At 37.3% G+C, this 19,632-nt stretch overlaps 1 protein-coding gene across 21 annotated transcripts in view; it reads left to right on the top strand.

The window, feature by feature from the left end:
• DNAH12 (dynein axonemal heavy chain 12) overlaps window positions 1–19,632 on the top strand; it is a 221,014-nt gene that overhangs the window by 10,851 nt on the left and 190,531 nt on the right. For 19 of the 21 annotated variants that reach the window (XM_045051717.1, XM_045051716.1, XM_045051715.1 and 16 more), the window contains 9 exons: window positions 8,097–8,178; window positions 8,351–8,377; window positions 11,546–11,735; window positions 12,571–12,643; window positions 13,679–13,837; window positions 14,042–14,237; window positions 17,755–17,943; window positions 18,725–18,881; window positions 19,521–19,612. In XM_045051717.1, the coding sequence (XP_044907652.1) occupies window positions 8,097–8,178; window positions 8,351–8,377; window positions 11,546–11,735; window positions 12,571–12,643; window positions 13,679–13,837; window positions 14,042–14,237; window positions 17,755–17,943; window positions 18,725–18,881; window positions 19,521–19,612 (1,165 nt within the window). Of the gene's footprint in view, window positions 1–2,101; window positions 2,177–8,096; window positions 8,179–8,350; window positions 8,378–11,545; window positions 11,736–12,570; window positions 12,644–13,678; window positions 13,838–14,041; window positions 14,238–17,754; window positions 17,944–18,724; window positions 18,882–18,967; window positions 19,225–19,520; window positions 19,613–19,632 lie in introns of those variants that run through there. The other 2 variants (XM_045051723.1, XM_045051729.1) reach the window with 2 other exon arrangements.

Below are 19,632 nucleotides of genomic sequence, written 5' to 3'. Positions count from 1 at the left end.
ATCAAGCATTGAAAGTCCTGGTATATGAATGCTTTCGCATGTCCTGGGAACTGACAAAGGCCAGGGTCACTAGATTATCAGGGGCCTGGGGAAGAGGGATACCAGGTAAAGGTGGAGAGAAAGGTGGGGGCAGATTGTGAAAGGTTTTGTAAGCCATGATAATGAATTCAGATTCCACTTTAAGTACAATGGAAGCCATTGAAATGTTTTAAACTGGGACATGATATGAAATTCACTCTGGCTATTAAGAATAGACTGAAGTGGGGAAAGGGAGAAAGCGAGAGTAGTAGGAAACAAGGAGACCAGGTGGGATGCTTTTGTAGTAGCAGAGATGAGAGCTTACAGTGGTTTGATAAGGCTGGAAACAGGGCAGGAGGAGAGAACTAAATTTGCAGGGGATATGTTTGGGTCCAGAATCAGTAGAACTTGCTATTGGATTGACTTTGGTAACAAGGTGGATGGTAGTGTTTATATCTGTAAAGAATCAGAGGTCCAGGAGATTGGGGAGGTAGTTTTTGAAGTTGAGGAGCTTATGTGACATCTAAGGGGAAATATGTTAAGTAGGCAGATGGATATATAAGAGTAAAGATCTAGGCTAAAGATACAAATTTGGGAACCAACAGAATGTAGATAATTGTTAAAGCTATGGGGAATAGTTCAAATCACCTAGAGAGAGCAAACAGAGAGGAGAAGAAGGCTCAGAACTAAGCTTCTAGGATGGAGCTAGAATGTATTATGCTAAGAGATGGGGCGCCTGGGTGGCGCAGTCGGTTGAGCGTCCGACTTCAGCCAGGTCACGATCTCGCGGTCCGTGAGTTCGAGCCCCGCGTCGGGCTCTGGGCTGATGGCTCAGAGCCTGGAGCCCGTTTCCGATTCTGTGTCTCCCTCTCTCTCTGCCCCTCCCCCGTTCATGCTCTGTCTCTCTCTGTCCCAAAAATAAATAAACATTGAAAAAAAAAAAAAAAAGAGAAATAAGCCAATCAGAGAAAGACATACCGTATGATTTCACTCATATGTGGAATTTAAGAAACAAAACAGATGAACATATATGAGAAGGGAGAAAAAAAGGAGGAGTGAGGGAGACAAATCTCAAGAGACTCTTAACAACAGAGAACAAACTGAGGGTTGATGGAGGGAGGTGGGGGGGGATGGGTTAGATGGGTGATGGGCACTAAGGAGGGCACTTGTTGGGATGAGCACTGGGTGTTGTATGTAAGTAATGGATCACTAAATTCTATGCCTGAAACTAATATTGCACTGTATGTTAACTAACTAAAAATTAAAAAGAAGGAATTATATTTAAATCTTCAGTGCAGAAGGGTCAATCAGCAAATAGATTGAGGAAGTATGACTTCCTCAAGTACACAATGTATTGTTGTTTCTTAGTCGCTCCTCTCTTCTACTTTCACATGTCTAAGGGCAGAGATCTCTCTTGGAAGTAAATTAAAAAGAAATAAATTAAAAAAAACCATTATTGCACTATATGCTAATTAACTTGGATGTAAATTATAAATAAATAAAAATTTCAAAAAAGGGCAGAGATCTCAACAAAAAAGCACAGTGTCTGGCATGTTATTGTTGGTGAACTGAATGAGTGAATAAATGAATTTTTAAAAAAATATATATAAAATATATGTATTTTTATTTGAGAGAGAGAGAGCATGAGTGGGGGAGAGGGGCAGAAGGAAAGAGAGAGAGAAAATCTTAAGTGGGCTCCACACTCAGTGCAGAGCCTGATGCACAGGGCTCGATCCTACCACCCTGGGATCATGACCTGAGCTGAAATCAAGAGTCAGACACTCAACTGCTCCACAGACTGAGCCACCCAGGCACCCTGAATAAATGAATTTTTAAAAGAGGAACGTAACTCTATGCTTTGTATAGACATATAAGTAGTACCTCTCTTATTTGGGTGCTTAATAAAAATAGTGTCTCAAAATTGCCTTAAGCATAGTGCTTTATTTATACTAAGATTAGAATTGCCATTGTTTATTTAGGGAAAATTCATTTGCAATTAAAGTTTTTTATACCAGAAACACTTTTTTTTTCCTGGAAAACTGTGGATTTTTTTTCTTCATCTCTTTCTACCTCTACCTATTAGGATATAGAGATGAGATTTCCCTGGGTCGAAGATGGGGTGAAGTCTGTTGATAGAGTTCCAGGACTGAGACAGGATGTAAGTTATCTTGGGCTGAACTGGGCCCCTCCTGTGGCCAGTGTCTGGGAACACTTAGCTGAGACAAAATCATTTTATAGCTTTCCAGAGTCCCAGGAATGAGTTACTTCTTCCTTGGCCACTATCTCCATCTTGATTTAGACCAGCCTTTCTCTCCTTCACTGCACTGTACTCCTTCACTGCATCTCTCACACAGTCTTTTGGAATTATCCAATTTTTGTTTATTTATTTGTTTGTGATTGTCAACATACAAAGCAAAAACAGGCAGGGAATGAAAAGGCTCACTTGTATATTCTTCTCAACTCTTTGTATGTATAGCCAGTAGGAGAAAACACACCCCAGGAAACTGTTGCTATCTTAAAGGATGGCTTTTCTTATATAATGAGCTCAAGGAGGTCAGGCATATATTTGCTGGGATAATTAGAGTGCAAGTCAGCGAGTGCCAGCTAGCATACCAAAGTATAAGGCAAATTCCTTGAAAGTATGGATCGCTGAGAGCTAGGCTATTCAGGGAAATAATGATGGATGAAAGGAAGTCTGGCTGGCACCCTGATGATTAATAAAGAAAAGAGGAATGAAGTTATCCTAGCCACATTTTCTATTTCATGTGAAAACACCTTTGGAATTTTAGTTTAGTCAGATTCAGTTGAATCTACATGGAGATGAAGCTACTCAAAAAAACCAATTCAGGGGTTCCTGGCTGGGTAAGTCGGTAGAGCATGGGACTCTTGATCTTGCAGTCAAGAGTTCAAGTTCCACATTGGGCATAGAGCCTACCTTAAAAAGAAAAAAGCAAATTCAGTCTTATGCTGCTTTAATAAATGTAGAATTCTAGAATGGTAGAAACTTTTCACTCTGCACTGATCAAACAACATCTGTAGTTCTGGGGTCACGCTTTAAGAGGGATGTTGATAAACCATAACAACCATAGAAGAGAGAGGAATTTTGAAACTATCCCATCTTTAAAGGAGGCTGATTTGCTTAATGGAGTATAGACTGGCATCACACAGGCTTGGGTTCATACCCTGTCTCTGCAGCTTATTAGCCATGCATGAATTTGGCAAGTTAAATAACTACTTATCATCATCTTCCTATCTGTAAGATGGAGATAAGAATAGTGCTTTTCTCTTAGAATTTAATGAGAGTTAAAGGAGATCCATGTACTTACAGATCTTAAGCTAATGCCTAGAACATAATAAGCTCACAGTAAGTGGTAACTTTTATTGGTAGTAATAGTTGAAAGAACTGGACGAGTACCATCAAGTTTTGAAGGGCAACAGAAAAAAAATATGATTCTTTGTGTATAGCTCTGGAGAATAAAAGTTACAAGGATACAACTCAATTTAAAGATAAACTAGCTGACAATAAATTGGGCTACCTCAGAAAGTGATGAAAGCCATCTCCCTCACTCATCTCAGGGTACAACTTGATGTTTTTGAGAGTATTCATGTATCAAATAAGGTACTGAATTAGATATACAAGGTTTTTTCCAAATCCACTATTCTCATCATTCCACAGATATTTATTGACTTTGATGGACGTTATCCAAGTGTTGTGCATAGAGCAATGAACAAAACAGACATGGTCCTTGTCTCTCTGGAGCTTACCAATCTATGTTTATGGTTCTGGTGGCCATCTTGTCCTTGAAATTCATTCTGGTTCTCCACCTGCCCCTCTGACCACATCTTTGCCTCCTTCAATTGTGATTTTTTTCTCATTCCTGTCATGCTTGGCATCCTCCAATCTTCTTTCTCAGGTCTCTTTTCTTTTCCTTGTATTCTCTGTTTTGGCCATCTTCTCCAGTGTATTCACCTTTACCAACTAGTAGATTTATCTTCCTAAAAATGTTTCCATGCTCAAAAACTCTCAGCAATTCCCATTGCCTATTGAATTAAAAAACCTGCTATTTGAGGCCCTTATTTGGATATTCCAGTCCATTTCTCCAAACTTATCTTCATCTGATCCCATGAACTCTGAGCATATTAGACAACTTCCCACTACTCCCTGTTTTTTCCTTTGATCATTCCCTTGCCTTCCTGTTTCTCAGGAGAGTCTTGTGTTTCAGATCCATCTACCCAGGAAAACTACATCTCTACCTGAAATCCTTTCTTTTATTTAAAGCTCATTGTAAATGCCAACTTGTTCATGTAGCCTTTACAGATACCTCCAGGTAGAAGTGAACTTGTCCCCTCCTCTGAACCATCAGAGTCCCATGCCTTTCATGTGGTACCTGTTTTTATCTCCTCACCATTTCAGTTTATAAATTCCTTGAGATTTGTTGTTATATATATTTTTAAAAGATGTCTTTATTTTGAGAGAGAGAGAGAGAGAGAGAGAGAGAGAGAGAGAGAGAGAGAGAACAAGGGCACTTGAGCAGGAGAGGGGCAGAGAGAGAGGGAGAGAGAAAATCCCAAGCAGGCTCCGTGCTGTCAGCATAGAGCCAGTCATGGGGTTTGAATTCAATTTACGAACTGGGAAATCATGACCTGAGCCGAAACCAAGAGTCAGATGCTCAACCAGCATCTGACCACTAGCTCACCAGTCAGGTGCTCCTATTGGTGTTATACTTTAATAAAACCTAGTAGAGTGTCTTGCATAATATAAGCATTGAATAAATATTTGGTGACAGATGGATTAGATGATGATATAACTTTATTTGAAGAGGAAATTATATTTTATAGATGATAAATTCCAACATTCAAATTGTTTATTGAGTACTTACTGTGTGCCAAATACTATTCTGGACATTTAGAGACAAGGCAATGAGTAAAACAATCTACAGCATGTAATATGTCAAATAGTGGTAAGTTCTATGAAGCAAGGTGAGGATGAAAGGATTCGATAGTGAAGGAAGTGCTACCTAATATAAGGGGTAAGATAAGGCTTCTCTGACAGAGTGGCATTTGAATAGGCACAATACACATGACGGCCCACTAGACATGAGGATTAACTTAAAATTTGTCCATAAGTTTTTATTGAAAAAAAATTTCATTTTTACTTTTAGTCTCATTCTTTTACAGTATACATGAATAATTTGAAAACTAAGGATTTGTTTCTTATAGAAAATTCAGAGGCACCTGGGTGACTCAGTAGATTGAGCAACTGACTCTTGATTTTAGCTCAGGTTATGATACCAAGGTTGTGGGATTGTCTCTCCCTGGGTGTGGAGCCTGCTTGAGATTTTCTCTCTCCCTCTCCCTCTTCCCCTCCCCCATGCTCTCTCTCTCAAAAAAACAGAGAGAGAGAGAGAGAGAGAGAGAGAGAGAGAGAGAGAGAGAAATTCAGTAAGATAAAGAACTCTTGAATATCTCTTGTTTTTTTAAAAATATAATTTATTGTCAAGTTAGCTAACATACAGTGTATACAGCGTGCTCTTGGTTTCAGAGGTAGATTCCCGTGACTCATCGCTTACATATAACACCCAGTGCTCATCCCAACAAGTGCCCTCCTCAATGCCCATCAACCATTTTCCCCTCTCCCCCGCCCCCCATTGAATATCTCTTCTTTAAGTATAATTGAAAAGATGTTCAAATTGTAATGCTTATTATTATTATCATTATTATTGAAGTAAACTCTACCCCCCCTTGCAGTTCAAATAATGGCCCCAAGGTCATGAGTGACATGCTCTACCGACTGAGCCAGCCAGACACTCTTAAACTGTAATGTTTTAATATATTCTAATGTTATCTTCAAGAGAGTCAGACATTTTTTTAATAGCTAATGATTTTATTATTATTATTTTTTTTAGTAATAGCACCAACAGATGCCATGAATTTATTGAAGGGTTCTATATAAGCAATTGCATTTATTTTTTTAATATAATTTATTGTCAAGTTGGCTAACATACAGTATGTACAGTGTGCTCTTGGTTTTTGGGGTAGATTCCCGTGTTACATACAACACCCAGTGCTCATCCCAACAAGTACCCTCCTTGATGCCCATCACTCATTGTCTCCTCTCCCCCACACCCCCATCAACCCTCAGTTTGTTCTCTGTATTTAAGAGTTTCTTAGGGTTTGTTTCCCTCTCTCTCTGTTTGTAACTATTTTTTCCCTTCCCTTCCCCCCATGGTCTTCTGTTAAGTTTTTCAAGATCCACATATGAATGAAAACATATGATATCTGTCTTCCTCTGACTGACTTATTTCATTTAGAATAATACCTTCCAGTTCCATCCACATTGATGCAATTGGCATGATTTCATTCTTTCTTGTTGCCAAGTAGTATTCCATTGTATATATATATATATATATACATATATATATACATATATATATATATATATATGTATATATATATGTATATATATATATATAAACCACATCTTCTTTATCCATTCATCAGTTGATGGACATTTAGGCTCTTTCCATAATTTGGCTATTGTTGAAAGCGCTGCTGTAAACATTGGGGTACATGTGCCCCTATGAATCAGCACTTCTGTATCCTCTGGATAAATTCCTAGTAGTGTTATTATTGCTGGGTCGTAGGGTAGTTCTATTTTTAATTTTTTGAGGAACCTCCACACTGTTTTCCAGAGCAGCTACACCAGTTTGCATTCCCACCAACGGTGCAAGAGGGTTCCCATTTCTCCACATCCTCACCAGCATCTGTTGTTTCCTGAGTTGTTAATTTTAGCTACTCTGACTGGTGTGAGGTGGTATCTCAGTGCGGTTTTGATTTGTATTTCCCTGATGATGAGTGATGTTGAGCATCTTTTCATGTGTCTGTTGGACATCTGGATGTCTTCTTTGGAAAAGTGTCTATTCATGTCTTTTGCCCATTTCTTTACTGGATTATTTGTTTTTCAGGTGTTGAGTTTGGTAAGTTCTCTATAGATTTTGGATACTAAGCCTTTATCCGATATGTCATTTGTAAATATCTTTTCCCATTGCATCAGTTGCCTTTTAGTTTTGTTGTTGATCGTTTCCTTTGCATTGCAGAAGTTGTTATCTTGATGAGGTCCCAATAGTTCGTTTTTGCTTTTAATTCCCTTGCCTTTATAGATGTGTTGAGCAAGAAGTTGCTGTGGCTGAGGTCAAAGAGGTTGTTGCCTGCTTTCTCCTCTAGGGTTATGATGGTTTCCTGTCTCACATTTAGGTATTTCATCCATTTTGAGTTTATTTTTGTGTATGGTGTAAGAAAGTGGTCTAGTGTCATCCTTCTGCATGTTGCTGTCCAGTTCTCCCAACACCATTTGCTAAAGAAACAGTCTTTTTTCCATTGGATAGTCTTTTCTGCTTTGTCAAAGATTAGTTGGCCATACTTTTGTGGGTCCACTTCTGGGTTCTCTACTCTATTCCATTGGTCTATGTGTCTGTTTTTGTGCCAATACCATACTGTCTTGATGATTACAGCTTTGTAGTAGAGGCCAAAGTCTGGGATTGTGATGCCTCCCGCTATGGTTTTCTTTTTCAATATTACTTTGGCTATTTGGGGTCTTTCGTGGTTCCATACAAATTTTAGGATTGTTTGTTCTAGCTTTGAGGACAATGTCGGTGCAATTTTGATTGGGATTGCATTGGAGGTGTAGATAGCTTTGGGTAGTATTGACATTTTAACAGTATTTATTCTTCCAATCCATGAGCATGGAATGTTTTTCCATTTCTTTGTGTCTTCTTCAATTTCCTTCATAAGTTTTCTATAGTTTTCAGCATACAGATCTTTTCTATCTTTGGTTAGGTTTATTCCTGCATATTTTATGGTTCTTGGTGCAATTGTAAATGGGATTAATTTCTTGATTTCTCTTTCTGTTGCTTCATTATTGGTGTATAGAAATGCAACCGATTTCTGTACATTGATTTTGTACACTGCACCTTTGCTTAATTCATGTATCAGTTCTAGCAGCCTTTTGGGGAAGTCTTTTGGGTTTTCCATGTAGGGTATCATGTTGGAGTCAGACATTTTTTAACTATAAATTTCAGAATTGATGGAGCCAAAAGAAGTTTAGACAGAACACTGGATAAAAGAACACTGCCAACACCAGAGCCAGATTATCCTCTAACTGTAAGTTTATGTTTTCTCTTTAAAAAGTTTGTCCTTATACAATTTTAATTCTTATTTACTTTAAGTCAATCTCAACATAACTAGTATTTTTAAGAGAATAATACGTACATTTAAATCACTTAGAATTTTTTCTCCTTGATTTAATTATGTCTTATTTGTTTGCTTTTGACAGATGACCAGTGGAATTAAAAAGAAAGGAGTGAGTTCAATTTTTTATATTTCTCTTTTTGAAAATGTTCAAATAAATTATTACAAAGTAGCTCCTTCTAAGACCACCTGCTAATAAGACCCATTCTAGAAGAGAAAAAATATTTAGAAACTGAGATTTTAATTTTCTGTAAAGGAACAAACATGTCATGGATGACAAATATGGGATTTAAGAATTATATTTTTGTTGCCATTTGTTATTTGAGAATTAGTTGTAAATGTTTTAGTTCCTATTTCAAAAAGTGGGAAAAAATTGAAAAATTGTGGTTATAAAGGAAATGCATTTCCCTTTTCATTGTTCTGATATTGATATAATGATGATTACCTATTGAGAATCCAGAGGGTGCTAGACACATGGTAGGTGCTGGATTTTAAAAAATGGCACTGACTGCCTGGGTGACAACATGGGCCTGTGGTATAATTGGTGGAAGATGATAATATGTAAAATGTATTTAACAGCAAAGGATATGGAAACTTATGCAGCTGTCTACACAAAAGAGAAATTCGTGCAGCATGTTCCCAGATGGGAGTACAGGCTTTCCAAGTCTCTTCAAGTTCCTGTTGGGGATGAAAGGCTCAGGATACCTCCCTGTATTGAGGATCTTTGGGAGAACCTAATTTTATCTACTCTAAGTTTTTTCTTTTCTTTTCTTTTCTTTTCTTTTCTTTTCTTTTCTTTTCTCTCTTCTCTTCTAAATTTCCTTTTCTTTCTTTCTTTCTTTCTTTCTTTCTTTCTTTCTTTCTTTCTTTCTTTCTTTCTTTCTTTCTTTCTTTCTTTCTCTATGGTCTTCTTCCTTCACTTTCTCCCTCCCAAATTTTCTGGAGACTTTGGCTCTGTATTTGCCTCTTTGCCTCTTTAATAGATACAAGAACTGATACAAAGCATTCATAAATATTTAACATGAGGTTGGGTGAATTGCAGAATGTACCTGTGTGTATGCACTTAGCATCCTCACTCTTTGTCCAGAGTTCTTGCCTTCTAGTGTCTTACAATCTAAAACAGGCAGCTGGGCATGACACAGTCTTTCATTCCTGAACCCACTGCTCTTGGTCATCTGACATGTAGGAACTCCACCTCTTCATCATTAATGTCACCAGTGACCATGAATTGCCAAATCCAAGGGACATTTTTTTCAATACTGCTTTCACTAGATTTCTCACTGACTTTTCAAAAATGCTTTTACTTTTAAATAATTGGACACATGGATCCATGGAATAAATGGCCTGGAAGTAGACCTATATGAGTACAGCCAGCTAATTTTTGACAAAGTGCAAAAATTAATTCAACAGAAGAAGGATAGTGTTTTCAACAAATGGGGTGGAGCAATTGGACATCCATAAAAAAATAAAACAAATAAACAACAACAAAAAAAACCCTCAAACCTCAGCCTAAATGTCACACCTTGTACAAAAATTACTAAAATTAGATCATAGATTTAAATGTAAAATATAAAACTAAACACTTTTAGGGGCACCTTTGTGGCTCAGTTGGTTAAGCGTCAGACTTTGGCTCAGGTCATGATCTCATGGTTTGGTTCGTGAGTTCAAGCCCCACATCGGGCTTGCTGCTGTCATGCAACTCTTGATCTCAGGGTTGTGAGTTTAAGCCCCACATTGGGTGTAGAGATTATTTAAATTTAGAAGCAAACCTGGAGCTAAGCAGAGTCTTCAGACTGACACAAAAAGCATAACCCATAAAAGAAAAAAACCCCAATAAATTGTATTTCATCAAAATTAAAAACTATTATTCAGTGAAAACCTTGTTTTTTAAATGTTTATTTATTTATTTTGAGAGAAAGAGAGGGAGTACAAGCAGGGGAGGGGCAGAGAGAGAAAGGGAGAGAGAGAATCCCAAGCAGGCACCAAGCTGTCAGTGCAGAGCCCAATTCTGGGCTCTATCTCATGAACCACGAGATCATGGCCTGAGCTGAAATCAAGAGTTGAATGCTTAACTGACTGAGCCACCCAGGCGCCCCTATTTTTTGTTTTACAATACTGTATTCCTTGGGTGCCTGGGTGGCTCAGTCAGTTGAGCATCCCACTTTGGCTCAGGTCATGATTTCAGGGCTCACAGTTTCAAGCCCCGCATTGGGCTCTGAGCGTCAGCTGGAGGCTGCTTTGGATTCTGTCTGTCTGTCTGTCTGTCTGTCTCTCTGCCTCTCCCCCCTTCACACTCTGTCTGTCTGTCTGTCTCTCTCAAAAATAAATAAACGTTAAAAAAATAAAAAAAAACCCACAATACTGTATTCCTATTCAGAGAGTCCCAACAAATTTGGCATATTAAATTCATAGGACACTCTTAAAGATAACCTAATTGATTTCTATTGTATATTTAAGATTCTGATGAATCTGCATTTATATGTATTTTTTTTAACATTTATTCATTTTTGACATACAGAGAGAGAGAGAGCATGAGCAGAGGAGGGGCAGAGAGAGAAAGAGAGGGAGACGCAGAATCTGTAGCAGGCACCAGGCTCTGAGCTATCATCACAGAGCCCGATGCAGGGCTCGAACTCACGAACTATGGGATCATGCCCTGAGCTGAAGTAGGATGCTTAACCAACTGAGCCACCCAGGAACCCCAACATTTATATGTATTTTAGTACAGAAAACCTTAAACTCCAACCCTGGTTTGAGTGAAGAGTTAATGACAAGATTAGTTTTCTCAAGTGTAAAATGCAGATTTGGGGTGGGTGGGGAAACACCCTGATAATACTTTAAATTAATCAACTTGATTAATATTCTAAAATATTTAATAATACCTACGCATAATTTATTGCTACTATTTCCTGTCATTTTTGGCTATTTTATCAATTGTGATTTTGTACCTTTGTGCTGGGTGCATATTTACTAATTTTTGACTGTTTAATGGATTAATGCCAAATATTTCGATGTTTGAATGGATAACGTGGGCATGCCCAGCTTCCCTAGCCCAGGCCTTACTCCCAATTTCCAATTCTTATTCATTTATTAAATGTATACTGAGTACTTGAAAAAATGGTTTCTTTGCAGCTCATACTTCTGAGTGTTTTTATTCTGAAAACATGTTATTTTTCAGAATACTTCTATTCCAAAAAAATGTTGTCTTGAAAAGACAGAGCACCGGAGTTACACTGATATACCATTTAGAACATTTAGTTTTTTCTTATTACATTCTCAGTTCAACTATATTTATATGAAGCAATGTGTAGAAAGTAGTCCTATGGTGCCTATTCAGCAGGAATGGCTGGATCACATGTTAATGCTGATACCTGAGTCTTTAAAGGAAGGGAAAGAAAGAGAAAAACTTGTTGAAAGTCTCATAAATGAGGTGTCAAGTGACTTTGAAAAAAGCATGAAGAGATATCTGGGTAAGTAGCATTTCACAAATGCCAAGCGTCTTTTACTTTTGTTTCCCACCCCTTCAATCAAAAGTAGAAATATGAATAATGAATAATTTATATATTTAGCTGTATGTATTTCTTACATACTATTTTTATTTAAAGCTTTTATTTTGAGCTTATAATCTAGTCAAAATCTTTGTAATTTAAGGGAACTTTGTATAATTTTTTTTTTCCTGTGCTTATTAGCTAAGGGCTTTTTCATTTTTCTCTTTGTCTTTATGGTTGTAGTTACACTGTTTACTGGATTGTAAAAAAAAAAATATTAGTGTATTTAGAGAAATTTATTAGGGATTTAATATTGGAAATTTTTATTGGCATAAGTTTTTTTTAATGTTTATTTATTTTGTGAGAGAAAGAGAGAGAGAGAGAGAGAGAGCGCAAGCAGGGGAGGGGCAGAGAGAGAGAGAGAGAGGGAGAATCCCAAGCAACTCCATGCTGTCAGCACAGAGACCGATGCATAGCTCGATCTCAGGAACCATGAGGACATGACCTCAGCCAAAATCAAGAGTCCGATGCTCAACTGACCAGGCCACCCAGGAACCCCTGGAATAAATTCTCTTAAGTGGCCTTTGAGTAGATAGAATGCAAAAAGCTGAAACTTAAAGCTTTACTGTATCTGAATTCACCCCTAAAGTAACACCTAAATAGTACCAACAACTTGATTTTTTTTCAAATAAAGGATTTTTTTTCTCATACTCACTTTAATGCTCAATAAGCTATATTATCCAATAAGAAAAGTTAGAAAGTTTGAGTAGGACTTGTGAGAGTTTTCAAGAAATACTAATACATGTATGTGTTTTAGTGAGGAGTGTTCTCGTGAAACCTCCGGTTAAATGGCTTGAAGATGAAGGAGGCCCTTTACCTGAATCCCCTGTGTGAGTAAATTATTTTAAAAACCGTATTGCATCTAGGTTAAAAAAATTTTTTTTTAATGTTTTTATTTAGTTTTGAGACAGAGAGAGACAGAGCATGAGCAGGGGAGGGGCAGAGAGAGAGGGAGACACAGAATCCGAAGCAGGCTCCAGGCTGTGAGCTGTCAGCACAGACCCTGACTCAGGGCTTGAACTCATGGACTGTGAGATCATGACCTGAGCTGAAGTCGGACGCTCAACCGACTGCACCACCCAGATGCCCCTGCATCTAGGTTTTGATAACAGGTTGAAAATAAGCTGATCTAACATTAAGTCTAGAATTGTGAAGCTATTTTGAATACATCTGAAGAATAGCACTACTGCGGTGTATCCTTGCTCTGAACTTGTCTATTTGTTGCTTACACAATCAGGGGAATCTTTAAGGATGTATAGGTCAACTTGGCCTTAAGTAACCTCTGGTGTATACCAGACAGATTTCTTCCTCTCTTCCCAGTGCTGAGTTCGTTTACCCATACCCAGGGTAACTGAGCCAGAGCACAGTGGAAGTTAGCAGGGTACCTGGCCCATCAGTCTGTCCTCTCTGAAGATAATGCACTTTCTCTCTCACTCTCTCTCTGTCTTTTTAATGTTTATTTATTTATTTTGAGAGAGAGAGAGAGAGAGCGAGAGCGAGAGAGAGAGAGAGAGCAAGCCGCATGTGAGCAGGGGAGGGGCAGGGAGAGAGGGAAAGAGAATTCCAAGCAGGCTCCCTGTGGTCAGCAGAGAACCTGACTCGGGGCTCAATCCCACGAATGGTGAGATAATGACCTAAGCTGAAATCAAGAGTTGGGCGCCTAACCTACTGAGCCACCCAGGTGTGCCAATAATACACTTTCAAGATCTTGATGCCTTTTTATTACATGCATAAAGCTTTGATCGCTGACTGCATTTCCCAGTCTTCTTCTCGCTTTAATATTAATTCCATGTCATAACTATTATTTCCTAAAAGTTAGAGTATATTATTTGAATTCTGCTTAATATGGTGTTTTGCTTTTCCAGAGGACTGGATTATTCTAAGCCTTGGCATTCTAGCTATGTGCAGACAAGAAGTCAAATATTAGCTAATTTGCACATTGTTCATCCAACTATGAAAATATTACTGGACCTTGGTTATACGACATTTTCCAATACGATTTTGCTAGATTTAACAGGAATTAGGTAAAAATCTCATATTTATTAACTAACATTTAAGATTTGAATATCTCATGCTTGAATCTTTATATTTTGACTGTACACATTTTAAACTGATGAATCTTGAGAACTTTTCTTTAGATTAAAATTTTCTTACTTTTTTCAACAATTATGTATTAGGACCAATATTTATCATTTGCTTTAAATCATTTTTATACTTCTCATAAATAGAGCTAAAGGGCCAATTGATTGTGAATCACTAAAAAATGATCTGTCAATACAAGCTAGAAAGGCAGAAGAGAAGATAATGAACACATGGTATCCAAAGGTCATAAATCTTTTCACAAAGAAGGAGGCTCTAGAAGGCATCAGACCTGAAAAATGGGATGCATTTTATAACTGTGTTTCTACACTTATGTCAAATCAGGTAAATATATTTTATATATCTTAAATGATAATGCTATTATAATTAGTTTATTATTTTATTATATTTTAAGTTTTTATTTAAATTCTAGTTGGTTAACATACAATGTAATATTTAGTTTCAGGTGTATAGTATAGTGATTCAACACTTCCATATAACACCCGGTGCTCATCACAAGTACATTCCTTAATCCCCATCACCTATTTCACCCATCCCCCACCCACATCCCCTCTGCTAACCATCATTTCTCTATAGTTAAGAGACTGTTTTTTGGTTTGCCTCTCTGTCTCTATATTTTTCCCCCTTTACTCATTTGTTTTGTTTCTTAAATTCCACATATGAGTGAAGTCATATGGTTATCTGTCTTTCTCTGACTTACTTCACTTAGCATAATACTCTCTTGCTCCATCCATGTCATTGCAAATGGCAAGATTCATTCTCTTTTTTATGGCTGAATAATATTCCATTGCATGTCTATATACCATATCTTCTTTATCCATTCATCTATCATGTCTATATACCATATCTTCTTTATCCATTTATCTATCTGTGGACACTTGGGCTGCTTCCATAATTTGGCTATTGTACATAATGCTGCTATAAACTTTGGGGTGCATGTAACATTTTGAATTAGTAATTTTGTATTCTTTGGGTAAATACCTAGTAGTGTGACTGCCTAATTGTAGGGTAGTTCTATTTTTAACTTTTTAAACAAATTTTTATTTATTTATTTTATTGTTAACTTCTTGAGAAACCTCCATACTGTTTTCTAGAGTGGTTGCTCCAGTTTATATTGCCATCAGCAATGCAAGAAAGTTCCCCTTTCTCCACATCCTCCCCAACACCTGTTGTTTCTTGTGTTTTTGATTTTAGCCATTCTGACAGGTGGGAGATGGCATCTCATCGTGGTTTTGATTTGTGTTTCCCTGATGATGAGTGATGTTGAGCATCTTTTCATGTGGCTGTTAGCCATCTGTGTATCTTCTTTGGAAAAATGTCTATTTATGTCTTCTGCCCTTTTCTTAATTGGATTATTCATTTTTTGGGTGCTAAATTTAAAACTGATGTTTTATTTTATTATTTTTTTAAGTATTTATTTCATTTTTGAGGGAAAGAGAGCACATAAGCAGGGAAGGGGCAGAGAGAGAAAGGGAGACAGAGAATCAAGCAGACTCCAGGCTCTGAGCTGTCAGTGTAGAGCCCGGCATGGGGCTCAAACTCACGAATTGTGAGATCATGACTTAAGGGGAAGTCAGATGCTTAACCAACTGAGCCACCCAGGTGCCCTTTAGTTTATTATTTTAAATAAAATTCTATTCAGACATAATGCTAGGTAGTTATTTTGAAATAAGAAAAACATTTTTATCATAATTTTATTTAAATACGTTTAGCATAAAAATGCTTCATTTCTGAAGCAAGATCTGAAGCAATCTAAAATGAAAGGAAATTCTAGAAGTATGTGTCAGTATTATGAATGATAGCTGGGCTCATGCTTAAAGGCTATCAACTAATTATCTATAGCTTTATTGGAGAATATTAACAAAAAGGACTATCCCAGTAAACATTTTTTTGAACATATGAAATTTCAAGTTGATTGATTCTCATGTTTTTCTTAGTAAAATCTTGGTTTGAAATTGAATTGATCATCTTTTTTACAGTATTTATTTATTTATTTATTTATTTATTTATTTATTTATTTTGAGAGAAAGAGAGAGAGAGAGAGAGAGTGTGTGTGGGGGGGGGGGGCTGGGGCAGAGAGAGGGGGAGAGAGAATCCTAAGCAGGTTCCATGCTGTCAGCACAGAGCCTGATTTGGGGGTTGATCTCACCACTGCAAGACCATGATCTGAGCTGATATCAAGAGTCAGACGCTTAACTGACTGAGCCACCCAGGTGCCCCTTGAATTGATCATCTTTAAAGAGAATATTAATTCTCTCCTCAAATTTTTACTATTATAGAAATACAGTTCTACAAAAACAGTTCTGAATAAAACCTTTCCCTTTTGTAAAATATCCCCAAAGATTCCATGAATTTTGCAATGTATACTTTTTAAAAGAAATTTTTATTTATTTTGAGAGAGAGAGCACACCAGTGAGAGAGGGGCAGAGAGAGAATCCCAAGCAGGCTCCACACTCAGAGCAGAGCCCGATTTAAGGCTCCATCCCAGGGGTGCCTGGGTGGCTCAGTTGGTTAAGCGTCCGACTTCAGCTCAGGTCACAATCTCACGGTCCGTGAGTTTGAGCCCCGCATCGGGCTCTGGGCTGATGGCTCAGAGCCTGGAGCCTGCTTCCGATTCGGTGTCTCCCTCTCTCTCTGCCCTCCCCCGTTCATGCTCTGTCTCTCTCTGTCTCAAAAATAAATAAACATTAAAAAAAAAAAAGGCTCCATCCCAGAACCATGAGATCATGACCATGACCTGAGCCAAAATCAAGAGTCAGATGCTTAACTGACTGAGCCATCCAGGTGCCCTGCAACACATCCTTAAAAGGACACATTTAATATCTAGTATATAACTCTGTAATTAATATACATGATGTACTTTCTATCTTTATCCTCTTAAGAGGACTATGATTATTTGATAAGAAATAGAGATGAGGAACATTTTGAAGATCATTATATTTGTCCCCTTGGCTAAATTTCAAATAGTTGATTCTACATAAGAATGCATTATTCATAGTTTGGTAACTTATTGTGCACATTAAAAAAATTTTTTTAATGTTTATTTATTTTTAAGAGAGAGAGAGAGCAAATAGTAGAGGGGCAGAGAGGGAGGGAGACACAGAATCTGAAGCAGGCTCCAGGCTCAAAGCTGTCAGCACAGAGCCCAACACAGGGCTTGAACTCATGAGCTGTGAGATCATGACCTGTTCCGAAGTCCGGTGCCACCCAGGTTCCCCTTATTGTGCATGTTTCTAATGTCCAGTGGCTTCACCCTCACCTGGTGATTTGCTGGAAATCCAACTCTCCAGGCTGGGGAGAAGCCCTAATTTGTAGTGTTTGCCAATTTCCTGGTGGAAATATTCCCATAGTGTAATTTTCAAGCGTCCAAGGGTTTAGTAACTGGCTCACAAAATCCTTGAATATTTAACTATCAACCTTAGCAGCTTGCTTTAGCATACTAACTGTCCCTCACCTCACGTGCATGTCACCCCATGGCACCCTCATTCTCAGGTGTCAGGCCTCTCCTCCCCTTAATCTTCACTTTGTTTAGTTTTTCTGGAACGTTTTCTGTACCATGGAAAGAATTACTGAAGAATGTGTAAGATTCTGAGTTGCCATTTTAGGATTGTTGCTAGTCTATAAAAAAAAAATCAAAGTTTGCATATATCATTCTACTTATTGTTTTAGACTACACTTAGTAAGAACATACTGTGCTGAATGAAGATAATTTTGAGGACTAAATGAATTGATAGAATGAATTAATCGTAGGTAATATCTCACTGATTTTGAACAAAAGGTTAAAAGGTTAAAGGTTGAATTTGTACTTTCTAAAGTAATGCTAATTTACGACATCATGCAGCTGAAGGATTTCTTAAAGAGAACTGTAGAAGGATTTGTGAAGCTCTTTGACCAAGAAGATCAATGTGGGCTGCCAATATTTAAGATGGAACTGACATTTGATGATGATAAAATGGAATTTTATCCTACCTTTCAAGATTTGGAAGATGTTGTTTTGGGTTTGGTAGAGCGAATAACTGAAGCTCTGCAGGTATTTCGTCTTCCTTATCCATTGGGTTTCTTTATATGGGTCTCTTTCAGTATTTTATTATTTTATTTTAATTTTATTATTATTTTTTAATATTTATTTATTTGGGGGGAGAGTGCAAGGGAGGGAGGGGTAGAGAGAGGGCGCCATAGGATCCAAAGCAGGCTCTGCACTGAGAGGCTGACAACAGCGACCCTGGTGTGGGGCTCAAATTCATGAACCGCGAGATCATGACCTGAGCCGAAGTTGGACACTTCACCAACTGAGACGCCCAGGTGCCCCCTCTTTCAAAAATTTAAACTGAGTTGAAACTCTATAAAGTGGACGTGTACATAAAATGTTATAACTCTGTTTTATTTCCATCCTCCAAGTTATTTCAAGTTAGAAAGTGCTTTCTCTTTGGTAACATTTCCTGGATGGAAATGATGTTTTTCCTTCTTAGAACTTTTATTGTAGCTGTGAATTGGTATTTTTGTGCACATTTGATTCTCCCTGTGTAGTTGTGAGCTTCTTAAGGACAAGATCCACATCATGTTTGTTTTTTGTACATTCTAATATAATCACTTAGATATATTCAATAAATACTTGTTGAATGATAGAAAACTAATGCAAGTTTTTATATTAGATTAAAAATATACAACTCTAAATCATTATTTTTCATCAAGTTATCTTTTTTTGGACCGTTGAAATATGATAATAATGTTTAAAAATATAGTATAAGCTCTATGTATAGCCCAATTGCACAGATACTGGTTTCATAAATTGTCATTTTAATTTTTGTTAGAATGTCCAAACAGTTCCCTCTTGGCTCTCAGGAACTTCACCAGCTGTAAATCTGGACACAGAACTTCCTGAACATGTGTCACAATGGGCTGTTACTACACTGAAGGCAGCAGTACATCATAACTTAGAAGGTGCAAGAAAACATTATGAGACATATGGTATATATGACATATATTATTTTATCGTAAAATAATACCATTTTTATTTTTACTAGAAATTGGTCAGATATTTGGTTGTCTTGGGCTGTCATGAAAGAGCAGGAAGAACCAGAAGTGAGCATAGGCATGGCTTTTGGCAGAATCACAGATCCAACCTAACCTAAGAAACTTGAATTCTGTTGTCAAGTCTAATGGGTGAATGTTAACTGGAACAGGGTGACGAAGCAAAAAGATAGAGAGAAGAGATGTTGGAATAAGGAGAAAGCTAAATCAAGAGTTAAATCAAGATAATTTCGAAGAATAGTTTTGAAGAGACTGCAGCTCAGTTTTATAGTCTCCTCAAGTATGTATGGGGTCAGGATTGTTACTTGACATTCTGTTAATCAAAACTTTCTATTAACTGGCTTAGCAGTACCTCTATCTTATTGTAAGATCATTAGCATACACTATTATCTTTATTTTAAAATGTCATGTTTAACCTGGTTTGCTTGTTAGGTCTATTTTATTAATGTATGTTAATTCTCTATTAATAATATTTAATTGAATAGTCTACTCATTTCCCTGACCATATCAACAAAACACTTTATCTTTTTGAATGGGTCTTATTGTTGAGATTTAAATTAGGTTATTAATTTTCAGTTGAAAAATATAATTGGCTTCTTGATGGGTCTGCGGTTGAGCTGATAGAGACTTTCCAAGCAGAAGATCATACTTTTGATGAATACACAGAAGTAAGTGGTAATTCTGTTTT

The sequence above is a fragment of the Felis catus genome, chromosome A2 (assembly GCF_018350175.1).
Source record: "Felis catus isolate Fca126 chromosome A2, F.catus_Fca126_mat1.0, whole genome shotgun sequence".
NCBI classification, from domain to species: Eukaryota; Metazoa; Chordata; class Mammalia; order Carnivora; family Felidae; genus Felis; species Felis catus.
The sequence above is the reverse complement of the archived record's forward strand: the minus strand, read 5'-3'. Positions and strand labels throughout refer to the sequence as shown.